At 37.0% G+C, this 25984-nt stretch overlaps 1 protein-coding gene across 4 annotated transcripts in view; it reads left to right on the plus strand.

The window, feature by feature from the left end:
- TTC33 (tetratricopeptide repeat domain 33) overlaps window positions 1–15900 on the plus strand; it is a 30912-nt gene extending 15012 nt beyond the window's left edge. For all 4 annotated transcript variants that reach the window (XM_061393655.1, XM_061393656.1, XM_061393658.1 and 1 more), the window contains exons 3-5: window positions 5315–5396; window positions 7608–7739; window positions 10696–15900. In XM_061393655.1, coding sequence (XP_061249639.1) covers window positions 5315–5396; window positions 7608–7739; window positions 10696–11049 — 568 coding nt within the window. In that variant the 3' untranslated portion in view covers window positions 11050–15900. The remainder of the gene's footprint in view (window positions 1–5314; window positions 5397–7607; window positions 7740–10695) is intronic.
- Window positions 15901–25984: the final 10084 nt, after the last annotated feature.

Genomic DNA, 25984 nt, shown 5'->3' on the forward strand with positions numbered 1-25984 from the left:
AGTGAAAAGTGACACGCTCAGTCGTGTCCGACTCTTAGCGACCCCATGGACTGCAGCCCACCAGGCTCCTCCACCCATGGGATTTTCCAGGCAAGAGTACTGGTGTGGGATGCCATTGCCTTCTCCATCATTTAAGTATAGAAACTTGCTATAGTCCAGCCCATTTATTTGTGAATGTTTTTGGATCCAAATTGTACTGGAATTAATTGCCAGTGAATTTTATTTTGTGACATGTATGTGTAAGCTAAATGAATGGAGTAATAGAGATAGTAAAATATTTTAAGTAATTTTTGTATCTGAAGTAAAAAATTTATATTAAAGGAAGAATCTGATATTAAAATTACGACTTTTTAGAAGTTTTTAAGAAAATTCTCATCGTCTAGTGTCACAAGGGGTGGAATAGAGCAACTGCGTTCAATACAATAACTAAGAAATGTCCTTTACTAATTAGCAGTTGGCATTATTGCTTTTATATGCTTTTGAAAATGATCTTTATTCAGTGTGTTTGCACCTCCAAGTAATTTCAGAGCTCCTTCCTGTTTCCAGAGTGGATTGATCCTTTATAAATTATTAGTTCTTGTCTCTAATAAATTAGAAACCTTTAAAGACCTGTTTCTTCTTTTGTGTAAGTAGATAGTTTAAATTATTACTGAAAGTAGACTTTATGACTTAGTTTCAGTAAAGTTTGGTGACTTTATTTATGACTATTTATATTGAAACTATTTATGACATAGTTTCAATAAAGAATGGTGACTAAAATTCAGAGCAGTTTAGTATTGGATTGGCCAAAAAGTTCATTTGGGTTTTCCCATGAGATTTTATGGGAAAAAAGGAAGGAACTTTTTGGCCAACCCAGCATTTCTAATTATTTAAAATTTTTTTAAAATTTATTTTTAGCTTAATTTAATTTTACTTGATGTTATGTATTTTTGACCGCGCTAGGTCTTTGTTGCTGCAAGCGGCCTTTCTCTAGTTGCAGTGAGTAGAGGCGATTCTTGAGTTGTGGTGTGCTTTGCATTGCGGGGGCTTCTGTCCGTGCAGAGCATAGACTGCAGGGTGCGTGGGCTGAGAAACTGCAGCTCGCTTCAGAACACGAGGCTCTAGAGCACAGGCCCAATAGCTGTGGTGCGTGGGTTTAGTTCTCTGCGGCTTGTGGATCTTCCTGGACCAGGGATCAAATCTGTGTTGCCTGCCTTGGCAGGTGGATTCTTAACCACTGGACCACCAGGAAAGTCCCTCAACATTTCTTTTTAAAGTATATTTATATTGTATCTCTATACAGTATGTACTGTAGTCTGAGCATCATTTCAGTACTTCTTCCTGTTCCAGATCCCCTCTCCTTCAGTATGACTGTCCTGAGAGAATATGTAGTTAGGAAGTATACTTTTTCTCTTCCATTGTTTTTACTCCTTTTTTTTCTTTCTCTCTGAGCCTTCCTGAAGTTTTAGAAAGTTAGGTTCCTTACTATGAGTGCTCATTATATGGAACTATACGTTATTTTTTCCTTGATTTCTTCAGAATGTTATTCTAAATTCTAGACAGGAAAACTCAAAATAATTTATAGAATTTTTTTTGTTTTGGCTTAATTTAGTGTATTGAGCATTATCTAAAACTTGAAATCTGATCTACCTGCATTGGAAATCACACAAGTTTCAGTCAAATCTGTCTAAAGCTACTTTTAACATCTTTATAATTTCTCTGTAAAAGCTCTCCCAAAATCAAGGAAGCAAACTCTAATTTCAAAAATTATATACTTAACAGTGGTAAGCCACTTCTGATAAACTAAGCTGGAAAAGTTACTTCTATCATTAAGCATTTTGGGAAAACAATGATTATAAATATTAGGAACACAATATAAAATAAGGTGAAAACTTTAATGTTCTTGATAATAGAGTTTTAAAAGGAAATAAAGTGATGAATCCTGCATTAGCTACTGATTTACTAAAATGTGTCTGTATAGGAGGGACTTCCCAGGTGGCACTAGTGGTAAAGAATCCGCCTGTCAGTGCAAGAGTCGCAAGAGATGCGGGTTTGATCCCTGGGTTGGGAAGATCCCCTGGAGAAGGAAATGGCACCCCACTCCAGTATTCTTGCCTGGAAAATTCTGTGGGCGGAGGAGCCTGGAGGGCCGTAGTTCATGGGGCTGCAAAGAGTCAGACATAACTAAACACATGAAGCACAGAGCTGTATAGGAGTAGCTTTTATATTTGTTTTGGTATTTCCGCATGAGCACATAAAATTGTATGATAGAAATCTACCATAATTTTAGTGAAAAGTAATTACCATTTGTATTTAGTGACATTTTATTTGACATTGACAAAATGCTGTAACATTGCTTCTTAAATACAGTCTTCATTCATGGATTCTGTATTTGTGAGCTCACTTACTCATTTTAAATATATTTGTAAGCCCCAAATCAGTTTCCAGGTGCTTTCCCAGCTGAGTTCTCAGCTGAGTCAAAAGACTCCTCCTGCCTTTGTATTTTAGCTCTCACAGTGAAAACAAGCATCCTCTCTGTGGTCTCTTTCGTGTTACGTTTTCCACACTTTTTGCTTTTTCTTGGTGGTTTTGCTGTTTTAAAAGGCCCCCAAGTGTAGTGCAGAGGTGCTTTGTAGTGTTTGTTGTTAAGTCCAAGAAGGCTGTGACGTGCCTTACAGGGAAAATACTCAGGCAGAGGCAGGGGAGCAGAGCATTGGAGGCGCATCATAAAACGAGGTGAACGATGGTCTGTCTATCTTCAAATCATTAGTAGTTCCTAAAATTGAGTGGTCTTTCTCCCAGAGTTAAACACAGTCTTCAAACATATCTTCTCAGAGCTCAGCAGGGGACCCTATAAGTATAGAAGATATTAATAGTAGTTCTCATCATCATTTCTGCATATTCAGATGTGGTTTGCTTAGAAACAAAGACTGCCAACCATTGTGGGGTGAATCTTCAGCTTATCCTTGTATGTAGACTGCTGCTACAAAGTAATAGTAGCCATTGATACAACCCATATGGCAGTTAAGGCAGACTTTCTAAAGTTCCCTGCCACCCTGTCCACCCTCACGCCTGCTGCTAGGCATGGAGTTGGCTATGTGGCAGATGTAGTCTAGGATTTGCCACGCTGGCATGAGACCTTGGAAATGGTATTGCCATTTGTATTATTTACTAGTACAGGGATGCTATAGCATGGTGAAAATGTTTTTACTTTTTTAATGTTATTTATTTATTTTTAATTTTATTTTATTTTTGAACTTTACAATATTGTATTAGTTTTGCCAAATATCAAAATGAATCCGCCACAGGTATACCTGTGTTCCCCATCCTGAACCCTCCTCCCTCCTCCCTCCCCATACCCTCCCTCTGGGTCATCCCAGTGCACCAGCCCCAAGCATCCAGTATCGTGCATCGAACCTGGACTGGCGACTCGTTTCATACATGATATTATACATGTTTCAATGCCATTCTCCCAAATCTCCCCACCCTCTCCCTCTCCCATAGAGTCCATAAGACTGTTCTATACATCAGTGTCTCTTTTGCTGTCTCGTACACAGGGTTATTGTTACCATCTTTCTAAATTCCATTACTGTATTGGTGTTTTTCTTTCTGGCTTACTTCACTCTGTATAATAGGCTCCAGTTTCATCCACCTCATTAGAACTGATTCAGATGTATTCTTTTTAATGGTTGAGTAATACTCCATTGTGTATATGTACCACTGCTTTCTTATCCATTCATCTGCTGATGGGCATCTAGGTTGCTTCCATGTCCTGGCTATTATAAACAGTGCTGCGATGAACATTGGGGTACATGTGTCTTTGTATTTTCTACCTAATTGTGCCTTTAGTTTTCTGCTCCCTGCTTAAATCAGTGCAGGTCAGCCCACATTTTTGGTTGTTATGGTCACGTAGTAGGTAGGAAATTATGTGCCAGAATACGTAGAGGAAATGAAGGGTAGCTGGAAATGATTCAGGAGAAGACAGCACGTGGTAGGACTTAATATACCAAGAGAGAGATTATCAGTGGTTCACAACCCTGGATTTTACTAGTATAACCTAGGGAACTTTTAAAAAATACAGATGCTTGGTCCCTACTCCAGAAATGTCTCACTGATCTGAGGCAGGGACCAGTGTGTGTGTGTGTGTGTGTGTGTGCGCGCGCGTGTGTGTGTGTGCATTTTTTTCTCCTCCAAAACCTCCCTAGATCACCCACCATCCACCATCAAAACTGGTGGATTATATATTTTCTGTTTAGCTCTAGAAGAGAGGATGAGTAGCATTGATGGAAAGGTACAGAAAGTTTCAGCTTGTTATAATGAAGAATATTCTCTTAATTTGAACTTTGTCCTCCTAGAAATATTAAAGTATACATGAGTTAACTGCTTGGGAAGAATGCTGTGAGGATGACTGCTTTGGATAATGTGTAGGACTTAATCTTTCCTTAATTTTATTTAAAAAAGAAAATGCTGCTGTATTTCTGCAGATTTATAAAATTGGAGGATAATTGTTTTACAGTATTGTATTGGTTTCTGCTGTATAACAGTGTAAATCACCCATAAGGATATATGTATAAACATACATAAGGATATATGTATAATTCTGCAGATTTAGTATGGAGTATGCTAAGATCAGTTTGGGGCATATTGAGTCTGAGGTGTCTATAGGGAATCTAGGTGGAGATGTTGACTCAGAAGAGAGTCGTGACTGGGAGAACATCAGTGAAAAGAAGATGATGGTGGAAATCACTGTCTCCATACTGGTTTTCATTCATATGACCCACATCTTATAAACTTACTGTGTATTGATAGTGATAAATAAAATACGATCCCTGGACTCATGGAGCTTATAGACAGAGAAACTAAATACTGAAGAATGTTTACAGAATGACCTGGCAGCGTCTTAAATTGTCATCTCTGTCAGCTAGATTGCTGCAGTAGGGTCAGGGGTTGCAACTGGATTATAAATTCTTGAGAGAAGTCCTTTGTAATCCATTTGAAATGAGTGACAACATATGCAGACACTGAGATTAGAGAAAAAAAGAAATTCTGTGGTGCTTTCTTAGCCCAGAAAATAAATTTTCAGGAAAAATTTCCAGTCTTTTTTAATTTATATTTTGCTTTTGCTGTCCTTTTTTAAAAAAACTATTTTGTTATTTGCTGTCCTTTCCCTTCATCTCTTAAATTTTTCTGCTTGTGTAACATCATCCTTATCAGTTATTGAATAGAGATATTTCTTGGTAAACAGTTATTTCTTATTTTCTGACCTTTAAATTTGGTCTTGTATTCTCAAAGACTTACTGAAAATAGAATACTAATGTAACTTTAACAACTATAGATACCGAGAGGCCATTCAGAAGTGGGATGAAGCACTACAGTTAACCCCAAATGATGCTACCCTGTATGAGATGAAATCACAGGTAATGGTCATGAAGAATTTCCCTTTCATTGTGAAATTGCACTGTTTGTGATGTGAGCAGTGATGAGCCAAAAGAATATTTCCTCCCATTTTCTTTTGTTAAGTACAATTTGTTTATTTGGGGAAAACATATGTCACCTTATTATTTATGGCTCTTTCCTCATGCATCAAATTAGAAGTTTGTTTACCTTAATATTGAAACTAATTTTTATTTCAACCTAACTATGCTTAAGATATGAGTGATGGGTATCTTTTAAAGTCACTGGTGATCTCTTAAATAGATGAAATGTATTAGCTTTCCTTGGAAATTAATTGTAGTGGACTTAACAGTAACTCAGTCTCTTCAGAATGAGGATGAATTGGATTCTGGATAAAGTTATTTCTCTTAGAACAGCCTGGTCCATAGCAAAAGGTCAGAATAGACTCAGTTTATTAATAGTGTAAAAATAACGTTTGTACTTATAAATACATTTTTAATGTTTTGTGGGAAAGTTCATAAAGAAAACCTCTGCTGCTGCTGCTGCTGCTAAGTCGCTTCAGTCGTGTCCGACTCTGTGTGACCCAATGGACGGCAGCCCACCAGGCTCCCCCGTCCCTGGGATTCTCCAGGCAAGAACACTGGAGTGGGTTGCTATTTCCTTCTCCAATGCATGAAAGTGAAAAGTGAAAGTGAAGTCGCTCAGTCGTGTCCGACCCTCAGCAACTCCATGGACTGTAGCCCACCAGGCTCCCCCGTCCATGGGATCCTCCAGGCAAGAGTACTGGAGTGGGGTGCCATTGCCTTCTCCTGGAGTACTTCTATTAGACTATTGAAGAGACTTTTAAAATCTCAGACAGAGCACTAACATACTTCTGGCATGGAATAGTTGCAATTCAGCCTGATGTGCCCACCTAGCATGTCTTTCAGATGATGATCCAAAACATAGGGCACATCCTTTTTCAGATCTGATTTTAATTTATCCAGGAAAAACCCAAATAAATTATTTTCTACTAAATGAAATGCTGTGAGGACCTTCATTTGGATAAGCCTTTAATTTTTAATCTTAAACATGTATATATTAAAGGTAGGATTGTGGCAAGCTGTATGAAATGAGTTGTTTTATTTGGAACTTGATAATGGTAGTGTCGTAAATCTTGTGAAATGCAAATGGTCAAAATTTTATAGATAAAAGCCAGCACTTCCCCATAAATTGAAGTAGAGGATCCTGGAATGCCTTGATTTTTCTGGTGTGTATGATTTGGAGAACCTAATTGTGGGCAGGCTGGTGGTGTGTTTAAATGATTTTTATAGCAGGAAGATGTTCATGTAGGACAAGATGGGTGGTTGAACCAAAATTTAAATTTACCTAGTTTGACAGAAGGACCTGGGGTTCCCTAAAAAACACATTGTAAGTTGAGTAAATAGAAGGGGAGTTGGAGTTCAAATAGTTGTGAGCCATCATGGCCAGAATATGGCTATCTGATTTAGTTGGGGCTTTCCAGGTGGTGCTATTGTTAAAGAACATGCCTGTGAATGCAGGAGACATAAGAGACATGGGTTTGATCCCTGGGTTGGAAAGAACCTCTGGAGGAGGAAGTGGCAACCTTCTCCAGTATTCTTGCCTGGAGAATTTCATGGACAGAGAAGCCTGGTGGGCTATAGTCCATAGGGTTACAAAGTCCATAGGGTTGCAAAGAGTTGGACACAACTGAAGCAGCTTAGCATGTATGCATGCAGTAGGGTTCAACAGTTGCAAAGAGAATATATTTTTCATAATTATTTCAGGAATAAGAAGAATATAACTTTTAACCCTGAGTAGTACTCTTGCCTGGAAAATCCCATGGATGGAGGAGCCTGGTAGGCTGCAGTCCATGGGGTCGCTAGGAGTCGGACACAACTGAGCGACTTCACTTTCACTTTTCATGCATTGGAGAAGGAAATGGCAACCCACTCCAGTGTTCTTGCCTGGAGAATCCCAGGGACGGGGAGCCTGGTGGGCTCCCGTCTATGGGGTCACACAGAGTCGGACATGACTGAAGTGACTTAGCAGCAGCAGCAGCAGCAGCAGCAGAGGAGAGGGTTAAAACCACGAAAATGTTTTATTTTCCAGACTAAAAATGTATTTTCAAAAATGGAGAGTTGTTTATATATGACTGTCTATTTTTTTTTGTTTAGTTTTTAGTTTGCTAATTTATGAATGTTACTGATGGGTTTCTTCTTTTTTGGCCATAGGTCCTAATGTCTCTTCATGAAATGTTCCCAGCAGTTCATGCTGCAGAAATGGCTGTCCAGAGAAATCCACATTCATGGGAATCTTGGCAGACTTTGGGGCGTGCTCAACTTGGATTAGGAGAGATAGTCTTGGTAAGGAAGTCAGATTATTACAGTGATGACGTTTTATTTTGACATGTTTTTGATCAGTTGAACCAAAAGTAAATAGTCGTTTATCAGATCTACACAAAAGGTAAATAGCAAATAACCTTTTAAAGGTATTAACCCATAAACACTGCTCGCTTATTACTGATCATCTTTTTTCCATTACAAATGTCAGTTACAATATATCAGGATCAGAATATTTTTCAGGTATTTGGCATCATGGGAATTAAAAAAAACAACAATAAATGTTGGCATTTGGTAAACCTTATTTAAATATAAAATAATTTTTAGGTTAGTTCATTGCATCACTCAGTTTACCCCCATTATAAAGTGATATCAGTAGCACTATGGAGACAAAACCACCAAAAGATTGTGTTGAAGAAGGAAGAAAGTAGAATACGGAAGAATAATGGTGATAAATACTTTAGACTGAAAAGTTGCTAAGATTGGTGAGCAGAGAAATGGAAAAGGGTAGAAGCTTATGAAATTGAAGTAGTCATTGTATAAAGTTTACTATAAACTGGTACTTAATGAATTTCTCACCTTATCTGGACTATACCTTGTATGTAGCAAAGGCTCAGTAGGTCAGAGTTGGCTGTGAGCATTGTCTTCTTTTCATTTTTGTTTTGACTGAACTACATATACCTAACAGCTAATTTCCTAACAGGTGTTTGCAAATCTAATATAGTGGTGCCAGATTTCCTCTGTGTCATCAAGTAAATTAAAATTTTTCATACTTTTATTAGACTTTTATAGTTGAAAACAAAACAAGCAAAATATCCCAAAGAAGTTGTTTTAACATTACTAGTAATGGTTTTAGTAAGTTGTGGATAACTTAGATTTTTCCGGTACTCTTGTTAAATATATGATTATTTCTAATTACCAAATAGGGTATTTATCAAATTCTCAAAAATCGTATAGAATCTTGATGAGAAAAGGATTGAAATAATTTCAAAATTGTAGTCTGAAGGAAGATTCATAGCGATGGAAACAAGTTTAACCAGAGATTGTTTTTTTTCCTTGCCATTTGACATAGTCATCTTTTCTCTCTTTTGTCTGAAGACTTAAATCATATCACAGTTGGAAAAAGAAATTAAAGGAATTTAGTTTTCTAACAGGTTAATTGCAAAACAAACAGAAGTCTAGCTTATAATACTTTTTACCCATTTCTCTTTTAATAAAACCTTACATCATTATCTGTTTTACATATAAGTATTTACGGTAATGGAGAAAATCTCTAGGACATATAGCAAAGATTGTCCTATAAAGAAAGAAAATAAAATGCAGATGAAACAACAGAGCTATTTTGAACCAGCTAATGAAAGTAAAATTATTCAGTATTTTAAGTTTTCAAAATAAGAGTACCAGTGGTTCAACTGTTATATTTTTCCCCTTGGTAAATTTCTTTCTTATTTATATTGTGAAATTATTGGAGGAATCAAAAATGGTTCCCCCCCCCCCGCCATTTAGTATGATTTTAGGACTCTATTTGGAAAAAAATCTAAATTTTTGATTTTTAGATAAACTTAAGCTGTTATTTTGAAACATTGGAATAGAAAAAATAACTTTATTTATTGTCATAATGAAGGGAATACTGTAAAAAATATATTGAAAACAAGCTAAAATTTTTAACATCTAACAGTTCTTAATAATCCATATGGACAAAAACGTAAGAAAATACATAGGTAAATTAAACAGGGAGTAAGTTAAAAGTCAATAGTTGGATATGTATCTATGAGTAATATTTAGATTTTTATGTGGAGCTGAGTGTGTATGTTAGAAAATGGTCACAGGCTTACTTTGTTTTTCATTTTCTAATTCTTTGAGGTGTAAAGTTAGGTTTTTGCTTGAGATCTTTTCTGTTTTAAACATAACATTTATCACTATAAACTTATAGTTAGTTTTGCTTTTGCAAATATACCATCCTGTAGCGTCAGGATGTTATAGTTTGATTTTCATTTCAAGATACATTTTAATTTCTCTTTTGAGTTCTTCTTTGACTCACTGGTTGTTCAAGAGTGTGCTGCTTAATTTCCACGTATTTGTGAGTTTTTCCAGTTCTATTGATTTCTAGCTTTATCCTCTTGTAGTTCAGAAAAGATACTTGGTATGTCTTCTTAAATTTAAGACTTGTTTTGTGACCTGAGATGTGATCTGTCCTGGAAAACGTTCTGTGTGTTCTTGAGAATAATGTGTGTTCTGCTGCTGTTGGATGAGTCTTTCTATATTTGTCTGTTAGGTCCCTTTGGTCTGTAGTGTTGTTCAGGTCTTCTGTTTCCTTATTGATCTTATGTTGGAATGTTCTATCCGTTATTGAAAGTAGGACATTGAAGTCTCCTACTAATACTTTATTGCTATATGTTTCTCCCTTCAGTTCTGTCAGTGTTTACTTTATATACTTAAATGTTCTGATGTTGGGTGTGTATATATTTATAATTATTATATTTTTCTGGTTCATTGATTCTTTTATCATTATATATAATGTTCTTCTTTGCCCTCTTGTGACACTTAAGACATGTTATCATTATTATGACCTAAACTTTTGGCTTCAAAGACAGGCATTCCTGATGCCTTTCTAATCATGAGCTGGCCCAAGAAATCCCCAGATTTACATGTTTGCTGATTTCCAGAAGCTGAACAATGCATTTGACTTGTTTTGAGTCATCATATCAATACCTCTATTTTAATGGACTTTTTGGTCCTTATCAACAGTTTTGTCAGCTACTTTCTTTTATACTATTTGATTGTTTTTTTAACCATAACCATCATTCCAATACATTTACCATTTTTTTAAACCATAACCATCATATCCAGCACAGCTCTAACTTCCATCTTTACATTGTAATATGGTGAGAAAAAGAGAGAGAGAAACATATTGTGGATTATATTAAATACATTCCTTACTAAAACTAAGCAAAGAAGTCTGACCTTTTCTCCCCTGTAGGCAATTCGAAGTTTTCAAGTAGCCCTTCACATCTATCCAATGAACCCTGAGATATGGAAAGAAGACCTTTCTTGGGCAAGAACACTCCAGGAGCAGCAGAAAGTAGCAGAGAGGATTAAGAAGAGTGAAGTACCAGCAGAAGTAACACATTTCTCACCCAAGTCAATTCCTGACTATGACTTTGAAAGTGATGAGATTGTTGCTGTTTGTGCAGCTATTGCTGAAAAACAGAAGACAGTTGCAGCAAATAAAACAATGGTTATTGTGTCAGCTTCTGGGACTGTAGAGACTGTGACCGAGAAGGAAGATGGTGCTGCACCACCGGATGCCTCTGTTTTTATCAAAGCCCGATGAAGCTTAGCAAGAGTCCTTTGAATCCATCTTTGATTACCACTTAAATTTTAGGCGTGGGGGCTTTTAGTCTGGAGAAACAGGGTAAAATTCCTGCTTGTTAAATAAGTTTTTCAGATGCGACATATAAAACTTAAGTGAAAGAATTATTGTATAGTTTTTGGACTGTACTTTGATGAGGCATGATTTCAGCTCAAGATTAAAATTGAGTACATGGTTTTTTGATTAAGAAGCTTAATTGAATCAAAATATATAAGTGAATGCATTTTCAAGATACCACTTGAAAAGCAAGTTCTCAAATAGTGAATAACTTGATGGCCAGTGTTATTAAAATATTGACTTGTTGATTTTTGTTTTATAATAAAGGAAGTAGGCTTCTTTCCCTGCTAGAAATATACCGCTATTCCTATTCACTCTTCTTTTTCTCTTGTTTCATTAGAATAAGTCTGTCACGAAGCTTGAATCTTTTTGATACTCATTTTGATTCAGAGTTGTCATTTGGTCCTATGTAGGATCTTGAAAGTTTGAAAATGCATGCAAATGTGTATGCTGAACATTTTATGAAGTTTCTCTTTTGATTTGTGCTTTTAACTTTATAATTATTATAACAATGATAGTTGCCACTTTCAGTATTTGTTAGATGTGTGAGATACTGACAAATGTCAGAATCATGGTTTATTTTTTAAATTACTAAGGTAGATAGAGTAATCCTTAGCACCAAGTGAGTCATTTTAAAGATGTGCATTTTTTAAAAAAATCAGTGGCTCTTACAGATACATCATAACAAATTACACTACTATTTTCCCAGTCAAAAGCAGTATTTTCTTTTCCTTATTTTTAAAAGATTAAAAACAATTTATTTCTTGCTGTAATTTCCTAGCTGATGGTTTAGAATTCCTTTTCTAGTTAACTTTTATGGAACTGCTCAGTGAAATGAGAAACAATCACAATTTTAAATGACTCAATTATACTTTTCTAAAAATTGAGGGGGAAAAGTAGATATGTTATTGAAATAAAGGAGTGAATAACGTTAGGCGCAACATACACAGAAATTGAAGTGTGATTTATGGTTTAATCCCATGAATAGAAAGGATATATTGAAGGATATATTTCATTAAAAGGTCACCATCACATCCACAAATCAGTACTGACATTGCTAATGTTAATTATTATTTTAGTACAGTTATATAGAACTGCTGAGTACTGTTACTTCTGAAACTCAGGAAGCTAGTATTGGTATTTTATCCTTGTTAGAGAGGAAGTAAGTTACTTTTTATTTTAAGGAATTTTATCTTGCCCACTGGGAGCATGTACATGTAACGGTCTGAGATGACTGAAAAACATTTTTTTTAGTGGAATGCTTACTTCTTTTTTTCAGAGTTGGAGAAGCCAGCATTTGCCTTGAAAAGTACTATTTTTCCCCCCAAAGTTATATCAGATAGTTAGCTCTGGTTAGAGAAGTTTGTTTTAGAAAGATAAAAAAAAAAATTAATGATATTTTATTTTGTTAAATAATGCATATTCTTCAAGGGCAGGTAGATGGTGTGTAGATAAATGTGCACTTACTGTTCCATATGTTGTTTTGAGTAATGGATGTTGATTGTACAGTTTGTGAATAAATAGGGTTTTTTGCTTTTAAAGGTTTGCCTATTTGTGTTGTTAGCTTTTGAAAAAATTAGATTGATTAATTTATTTCTTATATGAAGACAAAATATATAAGGCACCTTGTATGGTGTTTTGTGTATGAAGTACTCAGTAAATGTTAGCTGTTTCTATGAAGCACTTGAATTGGTTTTATTTAACCTCACTTTCTTCTGATTTTAAGAAAGGAGGAAAACGTCTTTGTAATTTTTTCCATACTTGGAAGTGAGAAGTCACTACTTCTGATACTATAGGACAGATGGCTTTCAGTTGGGGAATGTTGTTGGTATAAGGTTTATGAAGTGAAGTGAAGTGAAGTCGCTCAGTTGTGTCCGACTCGTTGCGACCCCATGGACTGTAGCCCACCAGGCTCCTCCGTCCATGGGATTCTTCAGGCAAGAATACTGGAGTGGGTTGCCATTTCCTTCTCCAGGGGATCTTCCGACCCAGGGATCAAACCCCGGTCTCCCACATTGCAGGCAGATGCTTTAACCTCTGAGCCACCATACCTCAACCCAAAAGAAACAAGATCCAGGATGGGAGTGCGTGTAGCTACTAGATTCTGTTTATGAACCTACTGTTGCCTCTGTACTGACATCAGTAGGCCAGGTTAGTCTCTTTCTTACACAGAAATAAGACATAAGATGGTTTAGATGCAAGATGGAGGAGAGAACGAAATAGTGAATTATGGAGGAGAAAGGGATCTCATTTCTTCAGGCCCCCAAAACTGCTTAGCACTCTTGTGTACGAAGGGAAAAATGCATACATTATTTTATAAGGATGTGAATACTGATAGATCTGTACTAAGCTTGGTAACTGTAATAGCAAATTCTTTCAATCTGAGGGAAATAATTGATGTTCATGGTAATGATATAATTAAAGATATTTAATATACTTTCTGAAACAACACTAAACACTAATTATTGAACATAATTTGTAGTATTCTTATCTGCAAATGTGTGTGGCATAGATACTCATTAGTCAGAACACTATACAATCCAGACCATGTCTGATAATTTGAGAATCATTATTCTCTAGACAACAGGTTCTTAGATTATAAAGTATTTATCTTAAATGTGCTAACAAATACTACATAAACACATGCAAAGTTTAGACCACGAAACCTGGATCTTTTTTATTTTTTTGTAATTCTTTTTTTCTTAAAAAAATTTTTTTTTATATTTTTTAAATTGGATAATAATTGCTTCAAATATTGTGATGGTTTCTGCCATACATCAACATGAATCAGCCACAGGTATACGTGTTTCCTCTCTCTTGAACCAAGATCTACTTTAATTGGAGCCTATGTGAAGGGTTTTATGGTACACTTCAGTATGAAATTAGCTTTTAAATTGATGTTATATGTCAAAACTATAAAGAAGAGTTTAAATTAAAAAAGCTTTGGCTCAGAAAGCTAGTGTTTTCATGATTATAACTGACCAAGATAGCCTTTTCAGTTTGAAAATTGTGCTTTGTGTAATGACGTCAAAAGCTCGTTTCCCTGCCTTTCTCAGCAGCAGGAAATTGTTAATAATTTCTTTAATCTCAGACTTCATGAGTCAGAAGCCTTTTAAAATTGATTTGGACTTTGATTTCATGACATACGTATATCTAAATGAGTTGTACATTGACACAAGAACCATAGTTCTATAATTATCTTCAAATCAATAAGTAGATTAAGTGTGTTTTTCCTTAGGGATTATTATGAAACTGATGTTGTGTTTTGTAATTGATGACATTTTAGGATTGAGAAAATAATGTTTTTTTTTAAGCCAATAATAAAAATACACAAGTTTGTAAATGATTCACTCATTACTAAAGTAAAATGAAATATGTCACTTTCCCTCCGTGAAATTAAATACGCCTACTTGAGTGGAAGAGGGGATGGCCCTATAGCCAGTGTACCATGAACTGTGCCTTAATGTGTGTTACGTGTGAACCTCACTTGCTGTGCGTGCCAGAGTGGAAGAAAGGGTGAGAAATAATAGTCTATACTTGGTTGAGAAGGCAGAAGGATGGGGAAGGGGATGGCTTTTTTTCCATGGTGCTTTGACATCCATCAACCAAGGAATTCTGGTTTCTCCCTTTGTTCCTCCCTGCCATCTCCCCAGTAAAGGGAGTTTAAGATAGAAAACTGGACATGCAAACCTCTTTCTGCATTTGTTTTTTTGAAATGTGTCATGCCTGCAGACAGCCTATGTTGTGGTCTCTTGCTGGAAGTGTATGTTTTGCAGCGAAGACTGTCTGTCCCTGCAAGAGGAAACCTGTAGTTGTTCAGGACTGCCAATGCCTTGGTGAGCAGATGTGTCTAATTCTGGGTTTGATACTAGGTGGCCATTGTTGGCACAAACCTCAATCATATCCTTTAACCTAGACTTTTTCATCAATAAATCTGACTTAAATCTCTGCATCACATTTTGTTTCTGAAGTGGTTCAGAAGTCAGGAAGGGAAAATGGGTGTTACTTTGAGTCCCTCATAACAAAGATTACTGTAGATTATTTCAATGTAAGCATGAGACAAAAACCAAATTTCTTTCTAATTTTAGATTTTTTTTTAAATCATGGAAATTCTATTGAAAATGGGCAGTGTTTAATTCCAAGGCAGCGTGCAAACATTTGTTTGCATATTTAAAAGGTCTACTGACTTAGCATTGTGCTAGACCACAATATTGATTCTAGATTTAATTTGAAGGAGAGGATATAAAACAGTATCTCTGCCCATCCTGTCAACTTTTTTGAGTGTAATTTTGCATATGATAAAATGCACTTATGGTAAGTTTAAGAGTTTTGACACGATGGTAAGTTGAAGAGTTTTGACAGTACCATCAAGATGGAGAGTATTTCTATCACCCAGAAAGTTCTCTAAAGTTTATTTATAATCAGTTCCCTTCCACCCCACAAACACTGTTCAACTAGTGATTTGCTTTCTGTGACTACACACTGATTTGACTTTTCTAGAATTTCAAATAAATAGATCATACAATATATACTGTTTCTGATCTTCTTCACTTAGCATAATACTTTTGAAGTCCATCCGTGTTGAGACTCACCCATGCTGTTGTGTAGTGTGTTCCTTTTTGTTGCTGAGCACTAGTCTGTTGTATGGATATATCACAATTTGCTCTTCATATCTGTTGACAGACATCTAGGTTGTAGATGAACATCTAAGTTTTGATCTGCTGTGAATAAAGTTGCTGTATGCATATGTCACAAGTCTGTGTATGAATATATATGTTTACCTGGGGATTGAATTGCTGTGTTTTATGGTAAGTATATGTGTAGCTTTAGAGGAAACTGAATCTTCTAAAGTATTTGTACTGTTTTGCATTCTGACCAGCAATATATTAATTTTCTGTTGTGCCATATCCTTGTCGATGCTTGGTATTGCTGTTGGTTTTCATTTTAGTGACTTTAGGGCTTCTCTGGTAACTCAGTTGGTAAAGATTCCACCTGCAATACAGGAGACCCCATTTGATTCCTGGGTCAGCCAGATCCTCTGGAGAAGGGATCCGCTACCCACTCCAATTTCTTGGCCTGAAGAATTCCATGGACTGTATAGTCCATGGAGTCACAAAGAGTCAGACATGACTGAGCAACTTTCACTTCAGTGATTTTAGTGGATGTGTAATGGTATCTCATTGTGGTTTTAATATGTATTTTCCTGATGATGTTGCGCATCTTTTATATGCTTATTTGACATTTGTATATCTTTTGGGAAATACCTTTCAAAATATTTTGTCCATTTTTTATTTGGGTTATCTTATTTTTGAGTAATAAAAGTTTTTGTATATTCTGGCTAAAAATCTTGAGATATATGTATTGTGAATACTTTGTTCCCATGGTGTGGCTTCCTTTTTTGGTTTTCATTTTTAAAAAATTATCTATTTATTTATAACCATTGAGTTTTAGTTGTAGCACGCAGACTCTGTGATGCAGTGCTAGGGCTTTTCTCTAGTGTGGTATGTAGGCTACAGACAGCATGTGCTTGGTAGCTGTGGTGCGTAGGCTTAGTTGCCCCTCCACACGTGGGATCTTAGTTCCCTGAACAGGGATCGAACCTGTGTGTGTCCTACATTGGAAGGTGGATTCTTAACCACTGGACCACCAAGTCCCTGCTTTTTTGTCTTCTCAGTGATATCTTTTGAAGAGTGGAAGTTTCTAATTTTGATGAAGTCCGTTATATTTCCCTTACAGATGTATTTTTTATGTACTTATAAGATCAGAAAGAATTTCTCCTTTCTCGTAGAAGTTTTACAGTTTTAGCTTTTATACTTAGGTCTGATTCAAGTTAATTTTTATGAAAGGTATGAGGTAAAGGGCTAGGTTTCTCTTTTGGTTTTCAGTTATTCAGGTACTATTCATTAAAAAAAGACAATTACCCTTTCCAATTAAAATACCTTCACCATGCATTTGAGGGTCTGAGTTCTGTATTCTGTTACGCTGATCTATATGTCTATTACTTTTTTTTTTCGGCTGTGTCTTGTAGCTTGTGTTATCTTATGCTGTTCTACATATACCATCAAGTTGTGAATGAAGACAGTTTTCCTTCTTTTCAAACTGAATGCTTTTTATTTCCATTTCTCACCTTATTACACTGGCTAGAACCTCTAGTACAAAAGTTCCCCCAATCAAGGATTGATCCTGGGCCCTCAGTAGTAAAAAAGTATCAAGTCCTAATCACTGGACTACCAGGAAATTTCCCTGTTCTTAAAAATCAGCATGATTTTTCCAACTTTGTTCTTTATTTCCTAAAGAATTCTTGAGCTGTTCTGATTTCTTCCATGTACATTTTAGAATCATTTGTCTTAATCTACATGTAAATCTGCTGGAATTTTGATTGGAATTGTATTGAGTTTGTAAATCAGTTTGGGAAGAACTGCCGTCTTAACCACCCACTCCAGTGTTCTTATCTTGAGAATCCCAGGGATGCCGTCTATGGGGTTGCACAGAGTCAGACACGACTGAAGCGACTTAGCAGCAGCAGCCATCTTAACCATGTCACATCTTTGAATCCATGGTCATGGCATAATTGTCATTGTTTTAGATCTTTAATTTCTTCGCTGTGTTTTTTAGTTTTCTGTGAATGAATCTTGCCTATATTTTTGTTTTTTATCCCTAGGTATTTCATATTTTTCTAATGCTGTAAGTATGTTTAAAATTTCATTTTCCAGTTTGATACTATTACATAGAAATACCTATTTTTGTATACTGACCTCGTAGCCTACCACCTTGATAACACATTTATTAGTTGCATTAGCTTTTTTATAGATTCTTTAGGCTGTTCATATATATTATCAAGCTGTGAATGAAGACAGTTTTCCTTCTTTTCAAACTGAATGCTTTTTATTTCCATTTCTCACCTTAGGTACTGGCTAGAACCTCTAATACAGTGTTAAATAGAAGCTGTGAGAATGGACATTCTTGCCTTATTTATAATCTTTTGGTCTTTCACTGTTAAGTATGGTGGTATCTGTAGTTTTTATATACATCCTTTATTAAATTGAGGAAGTTCTTTCCCTAGTCTGCTAACTATTTGATAAATGTATTTCCTGCATCCATCTGAAGATCATATGATTTTTGTTTTTTATTCTCTTAATATGATGAATTACATGTGTTTTTCAAATGTCAATTGCATTTTGGGGATAAACCCTATTTAGTTATGATGGAATATCCTTTTTAGATCTTTTTTTATTCAATTTGGAATAAGGATTTATATGACTGTTCATGAAAAATATTGGTCTGTAGTTTTCTTTTTGTTGTTTTTTTGGTCTGTAGTTTTCTTGTACAATATTTTTTTTTTTAGTTCTTGAGTCAGAGTAATGCTGACCTCTTTAAAAATAGAGGTTGAAAAGTATTTCCACCTATTCTTTTCTCAAAGAATCCCTATAGATTCGGTATCTTGTTCAATAGTGTTGATTAGAACTAACAAATGTTGTCACTTAGACCTAACAGTATCATTTTTGGGAAGGTTTAAAATGACGAGTTTCAAAAGTAGGTACACCATAGACTTTTGTCTGTTGTGTCACATTGAGTGATAGTATTGTTTGATTAAATTAGAATCCCCCCCCCAAAAAAAGCCCATTCATTGCATTGTTGATATGTCTTAGACTTCTATAATCTATAGATTCCCTTTCATTTTTTTCTTTGCAATTTATTTATTTTTTAACTGAGTTGCCTGTCCTTTAGAATTTTCTACTTTTTGTGCCCTGTCTCTTGCATCCCACCTAATGTCATTAATGTTCCTCTTGACCTACATTTCTTATAAAATGATTTGTTGTTGTTCAGTCACTCAGTCATGTCCAGCGACTCCATGGACTACAGCACACCAGGCTTCCCTGTCCTTCACCGTCTCCCCCAGAGCTTGCGCCAACTCATGTCCATTGAGTCGGTGATACCATCCAACCATCTCGTCTACTGTAGTCCCCTTTTTCTCCTGTCTTCAATCTTTCCCAGCATTAGGGTCTTTTCCAGTGAGTCAGCTATTTGCATCAGGTGGCCAAGCTATTGGAGCTTGAGCTTTAACATCAGTTTTCTGGTAAGAATATATTACGGGTGGTTTTGGATACTTAGACCGAAAGTTAAATATTTCTGGCTATCTGTTTGTAATGTCAGCAGACATTGATTATTATTGCCTAGATTTATTGTTTCATTAGAGGCCAAAAAATGGTGATAATTGTTAGAATTTTGGTGCTAGAAAACATCTTTAAAGAAAAACTTCTCATCAATTATTTTATACCATAGAAGTGATTTATGTAGTACAGGCAGTTTATGTATTGGAGGCTTTGTTCTCCCCCTTTATTTAGCACTTTTCAAAATAATAGGTTGGTTGTACAATATCCTCCAGAGGTGACTAGTAAGTGTTCTGTTCTATTTTTGTATCATTATGAAGTCATGCATTGAGATATATATATGCTGTGTTTCAGTCCTTGCAGTTATTGTTCATATTGATGAATATTATCCCGAACTTCAATAGATCGTGCCAAGTTCATTTTTTTCAATGGTTCTAATTTTGTATCAGAGTTTCTAAAGCATACTTGGTATTTTCAGGCTGTAAAATTTTTAAGAATATGATTGGTATATAAAAATATATATATATATACACATAATTGTGATTTCAGTGCTTAATTCATTTTTTAAAATTTGCAATATTAAATATTGATTTTTTATTATGGAGGAATATGATTTGGCTCTCTTTCATTTCCTCTATATATTTACTTACTACTCCTGCATCCAATTCCAATACAGTTGATTGTAATTTTGGCCTCAATCTATAGTCATTGTTAATATGACTATGTAATTATTACACATAGTGGATCTCACTGGGTCGATTATTTTCATTTTACTTTTCGAGTACGTCTCTGTCTTTCATGGAGTCAATAACTGCCTTGTTTTTACATTTCTTAGTTTTCTATGTGGTATATATTACAAACATTCCCTCTGACTAACAGAAATAGAATACTCCCCTCAATATTCCAAATATAAAACAATCCATTCATTTTCTTCTCTTTCTTTCTTGGTTTTAATCTAGAGACATCCTGAGCCCCCTCTGCTGCCTTTTGCACAGTTTTACTGTGTTCCTCTGTGGATCTGTTGCCCTGAGTTCTCTTTCATCATTGTTCTTGGAATTCTTTTGGCTTCCCCCTTGTATTGAACTCAAGAAAGAGAAATATTTACCCAGTGTTCAGATTTCAGTGTAGGGACTTGCTGTGGCTGAAAGTTGTTATGACGCAGGTATGTTTGCCGTGCCGTGCCCTTCTCTTCTGTGGTGGAATTTACCTAAAAGGGTAAATACAAGGTTATGGATGAATGGTAGAGATACTGATGTGAATACAAGGACAAGAAGCCCAACTGTATTTCTCTCTTTTCTTCCAAAGTCCTTCCAGCTTAGAGTTAAAGCCCCATGTGTGACCCAGGGCAGCTCCAGGTTAAACGGTAGGGTCAAATGTTCTCTCTTGCTCTGAGTCTCTCTTTCCTGATTCCATTTTTGGTGTACCTGGAGAGCAATCATGAGATAATACTTACAGCATCCTAGACTCAGGTTCAGTTGTAGTGGGAAAGTGAAAGTGAAAGTCATTCAGTCATGTCCAACTCTTTGTGATCCTATGGACTATACAATCCATGGAATTCTCCAGGCCAGCATACTGGAGTGGGTAGCCTTTTCCTTCTCCAGGGGATCTTCCCAACGAGTGGATCAAACCCAGGTCTCCCACATTGCAGGCGGATTCTTTACCAACTGAGCTACAAGGGAAGCCCAAGAATACTGGAGTGAGTAGCCTATCCCTTCTCCAGCGGATTTTCCCTACCCAGGAATCGAACAAGGGTCTCCTGCATTGCAGGCAGATTCTTTACCAACTGAGCTATGAGGGAAGTTATGAGGGTGGTGGGAAGGGGGAACTATGAAAGCAGCAAAGTTCATGGCTTGTTTTATTTTGAAACTGACAAGCACTTTAGGAAAAAAATCACTGTTTTTTGTAGTGCAGATATTCTGCACTCAGTCTAAGGCCAAAGGCATAGTTCACAGGGAATACTACTGTGCCTTGAGTTTTCCATGGCCCCTGGAAAATGGAAAATGGCATAACCCCTGGCTATGGCTCCAATAAGGAACTTGTGGAGACAAGTGGCTGTAATTTGGGAAATGATTCTTGAATTCCATGGTTTTCTAGTCAAAGTACCATCTGAATTGCTGTATCAGTATCACAGTTTTTTCTGATTTGACCTGGTTGGTTGGATTATGAGATTGTCTTAAAGATTATGAAAGTAAAAAAAAAAAGGGAAAGTGTTAGTTGTCGCTGTCATGTCCGACTCTTTGTGACCCCATGGACTGTAGCCTACCAGGTTTCTCAGTTCATTGAATTCTCCAGGCAAGAATACTAGAGCAGGTAGCCATTCCCTTCTCTAGGGGATCTTCCTGACCCAGGTAATGAACCTGGGTCTCCTGCACTTCAGGTGGATTCTTTACTGTTTGAGCCACCAGGGAAGCCAGTGTTGTTACAGTTATGTCCTGTCTACTATATCCTATTGGAACCAGATAGGATTTAATACTAACCATTTAGATAATGAGAACTGACCTACAGAAAAAGTTAGGGGCTCTGAATGGTCAGAAACAAGTTTACCACCAAAAACTGTCTTTGCATAGCATAGTTGGTAAAGCTTATAAATAAACATGGAATAGATGGTGAACAGTGCTGAATGTTCTTTTTAGAATAAGCCAGACTCAACAATAAAAAGACATTGTTTTGGACTGAACTGTATCCTCTGAAATTCACATGGTAAAGCCCTAACTCCCAACGTGACTGTATTTAGAGGTGGGCCTTTAAGGAGGTAATTAAGGTTGAATGAGGTCGTAAGAGTGGGTCTTAATCCAGTGTGACCAGTGTCCTCTTAAGAGACACCGGGGATGCATGTGTACAGAGAAGCCCATGTGGAAAGACAGGAAAAAGGTAGCCATTGCAAGCCAAGGGGAGAGGCCTTTGGAGAAACCACATCTGCCAGTGCCTTGATCTTGGACTTTCAATTTCCAGAACTGTGAGAAAAAAAATTTCTGTTACTGAAGTCAGCAATTCATGGTATTTTGTTATGGCAGCCCTAGCAAACTAATATGGACATATAAACCAATTTAGAAATACATAGATGATTTGAATGGCCATTTCTCCAGAGAAAATCTACCAATGGCCAGTATGTGTATGAAAAGATTCTCAACATTATTTGTCACTGCTGCTGCTGCGGCTGCTAAGTCGCTTCAGTCGTGTCCGACTCTGTGCGACCCCATAGACGGCAGCCCACCAGGCTCCCCCGTCCCTGGGATTCTCCAGGCAAGAACACTGGAGTGGGTTGCCATTTCCTTCTCCAATGCATGAAAGTGAAAAGTGAAAGTGAAGTTGCTCAGTCGTGTCTGACTCTTAGCGACCCCATGGACTGCAGCCAACCAGGCTCCTCCATCCATGGGGTTTTCCAGGCAAGAGCACTGGAGTGGGGTGCCATTGCCTTCCATTTGTCACTTGGTAAATGCAAATCAAAACCTCAGTGAGACACTGCTTCATACCCATCGTGTGCTCAGTCATCATCGTGTTTGACTCTCTTGCGATCCCCTGGACTGTAGCTCATTAGGCTCCTCTGTCCATGGGATTTTCCAGGGAAGAATACTGGAGTGGGTTGCCATTTCCTCCTCCAGGGGATTCTCCCTGATGCAGGGGTAGAGGCCCATCTCGTACCTTGGCAAGCAGGTTGTTTACCATCGCGCCACCTGGGACAGTGACATTGAGATGGGTGGATTTGCTTGCATCAAATGCATCTGACAGAAATATATGGATCACAAACTTTGAGCGTGAACAAGGGGTGACTCTTGAGGGCCCAACTGAGTCATAGTTCATTAATCCAAGGGAGTGAGGAAGTGAATGGATCAGGATCATGGGGAAAGGAAACCCTTCTGCGGTACTGACCTGATCAGGATGGACCCTCTGTGTGCATCATACCCATTAGGATGACTATAATTTAGAAGACAATAACAAGTATTGAGGATGTGGAGAACTTGACATTGCTGGTGGGAATATAAAATGTTGCAGTCACTTGGGAAAACCTGTGGCAGTTCCTAAAAAAATTAAATGTGTAGTTAATTTATGACTCAGCACTTTCACTCCCAGATATATAGAGAAATATCTCTGCCAGATATAAAGCAGTATCTGCCCCCCCCCAAAAAATGTTGTACACAACTGTGGCTATCAGCATTATTAATAACAGCCAAATTAGGGAATCAATTCAAATGCCCATCAACTGATGAATGGATAAACAAAATGTGGTATATTCACACAAATGAAATACTCAGTTTAGTTCAGTTGCTCAGTCATGTCCAACTCTTTGCCACCCCATGAACCGCGGCATGCCAGGCCTCCCTGTCCATCACCAACTCCTGGAGTTTACAGCTATAAATCAGAAAGTACTTATTCATGCTATGTGAGTGAAACTTGAAAATATTATGCAGACAGTAAAGGCCACATATTATATGATTTCATTTATGTCCAGAATAGGCAAATCCATAGAGATGTAGTGGTTGCCCGGTCTAGGGGGAAAGATGAATTGGGAGTGACTGCAAATGGGTCTGTGCTTTCTTTTATTCTGGAATTAGGAATGATGGTTGCACTCTGTGAAAATGCTACAATACTTTACAAGGAAAATTTTATTGTATGTGAGATTTATTTAGAAAGCTGTGGTACATATACACAATGGAGTATTACTCAGCCATTAAAAAGAATACATTTGAATCAGTTCTAATGAGATGGATGAAACTGGAACCTATTATACAGAGTGAAGTAAGCCAGAAAGAAAACACCAATACAGTATACTAACGCATATATATGGAATTTAGAAAGATGGTAACAATAACCCTGTGTACGAGACAGCAGAGGAGACACTGATGTATAGATCAGTCTTATGGACTCTGTGGGGGAGGGAGAGGGTGGGGAGATTTGGGAGAATGGCATTGAAACATGTATAATATCATGTATGAAACGAATTGCCAGTCTAGGTTCAATGCACGGTACTGGATGCTTGGGGCTGGTGCACTGGGACGACCCAGAGGGAGGGTATGGGGAGGGAGGAGGGAGGAGGGTTCAGGATGGGAACACAGGTATACCTGTGGTGGATTCATTTGATATTTGGCAAAACTAATACAATATTGTAAAGTTTAAAAATAAAATAAAATTTAAAAAAATTAAAAAAAAAAAAAAAGAATCAGCTAGAATCAGCATTCTGGGTGGTGAACCTGAAGTAAAGGATGAGTGAGTATACCTTGACTAGTATTGCAAACTTCTGAATAAGACTTTGTTTCTCCTCGCATGAATATGGGTGATGAATATATTCATTTATATATAAATCTCAATATCATCTTTGCTGACAAAGGTCTGTCTAGTCAAAGCTATGGTTTTTCCAGACCATAAAGAAATCTGATTGCCGAAGAATTGATGTTTTTGAACTGTGGTGTTGGAGAAGACTCTTGAGAGCCCCTTGGACTACAAGGAGGTCAAACCAGTCCGTCCTAAAGGAAAGCAGTCCTGAATATTCATTGGAAGGACTGATGCTGAAGCTGAACCTCCAATACTTTGGCCACCTGATGTGAAGAACTGACTCATTGGAAAAGACCCTGATTTTGGAAAAGAGTGAAGGCAGGAGGAGAAGGGGATGACAGAGGATGAGACGGTTGGGTGACATCACCAACTCAATGGACACAAGTTTGAGTAAGCTCTGGGAGTTGGTGATGGACAGGGAAGACTGGCGTGCTACAGTCCATGGAGTCGGACATGACTGAGCAACTGAACTGAACTGAAATGTTGTCTCATTGTCCATATACATGGAAGAAAAATAACAAGTAAAATAGTCTCTGAAAACATTGTGTTTAGTCTTTGGTTGTTGTTTAGTTGCACAGTCGTGTCTGACTCTTTGCTACCCCATGGACTGCAGCATACCAGACCTCCCTGTCCCTGACCATCTTCCAAAGTCTTTGGTTAGCATGGTAAAATAGAACACTTTAGAAGGTTTTGTTTTGTTTTTTCCTTTTCCATTATGGTTGATTACAGGATATTTTTTTTAAAATGTATTTATTTTTTAATTGAAGGATAATTGCTTTACAGAATTTTGTTGTTTTCTGTCAAATCTCAACATGAATCAGCCATAGGTATACATATATCCCTTCCCTTTTGAACCTCCCTCCCCTCTCCCCTCCCCAACCCACCCCTCTAGGTTGATACAGAGCCCTTGTTTGAGTGTCCTGAGCCATACAGCAAATTTCCATTGGCTATCTATTTTACATATGGTAATGTAAGTTTCTATGTTACTCTCTCCGTACATCTCACCCTCTCCTCCCCTCTCCCCACTGTCTCCATACATCTCACCCTGTCCTTCCCTCTCCCCATGTCCAACAGATCTTTTCTAAGCTAGCTGAAAATCACTAAGCTATCAGGTCTGTGAAAATGGCAGTCTTGATTTTCTGGTATCATTCAAAAACATCTTTTAAAAATTGCAAAAAAAAAAATTATAACCCCACTCCGGGAGATTATTGCTGCTCAAAGTATGTTCTCATACTGGCAGCATCACTATACCTAGGATACAGCACAGAGCTACTGAATCAGAAAGTTAGTGTTTTCACGAGCTTTCCAGATGACTGATGCATGGTAAAGTTTGAAAAGCAGAGGTCTAGAGAATTTACAAGTAGGAAAGGCCACAAGTCTATGCTAATGTTTTAATAATGAACATTTAGATTCTTTACATGTAGCAGGTTAAGCATAATACTGTCTCTGCTACCATC

This window comes from Bos javanicus, chromosome 20 (assembly GCF_032452875.1).
Source record: "Bos javanicus breed banteng chromosome 20, ARS-OSU_banteng_1.0, whole genome shotgun sequence".
NCBI lineage: Eukaryota > Metazoa > Chordata > Mammalia > Artiodactyla > Bovidae > Bos > Bos javanicus.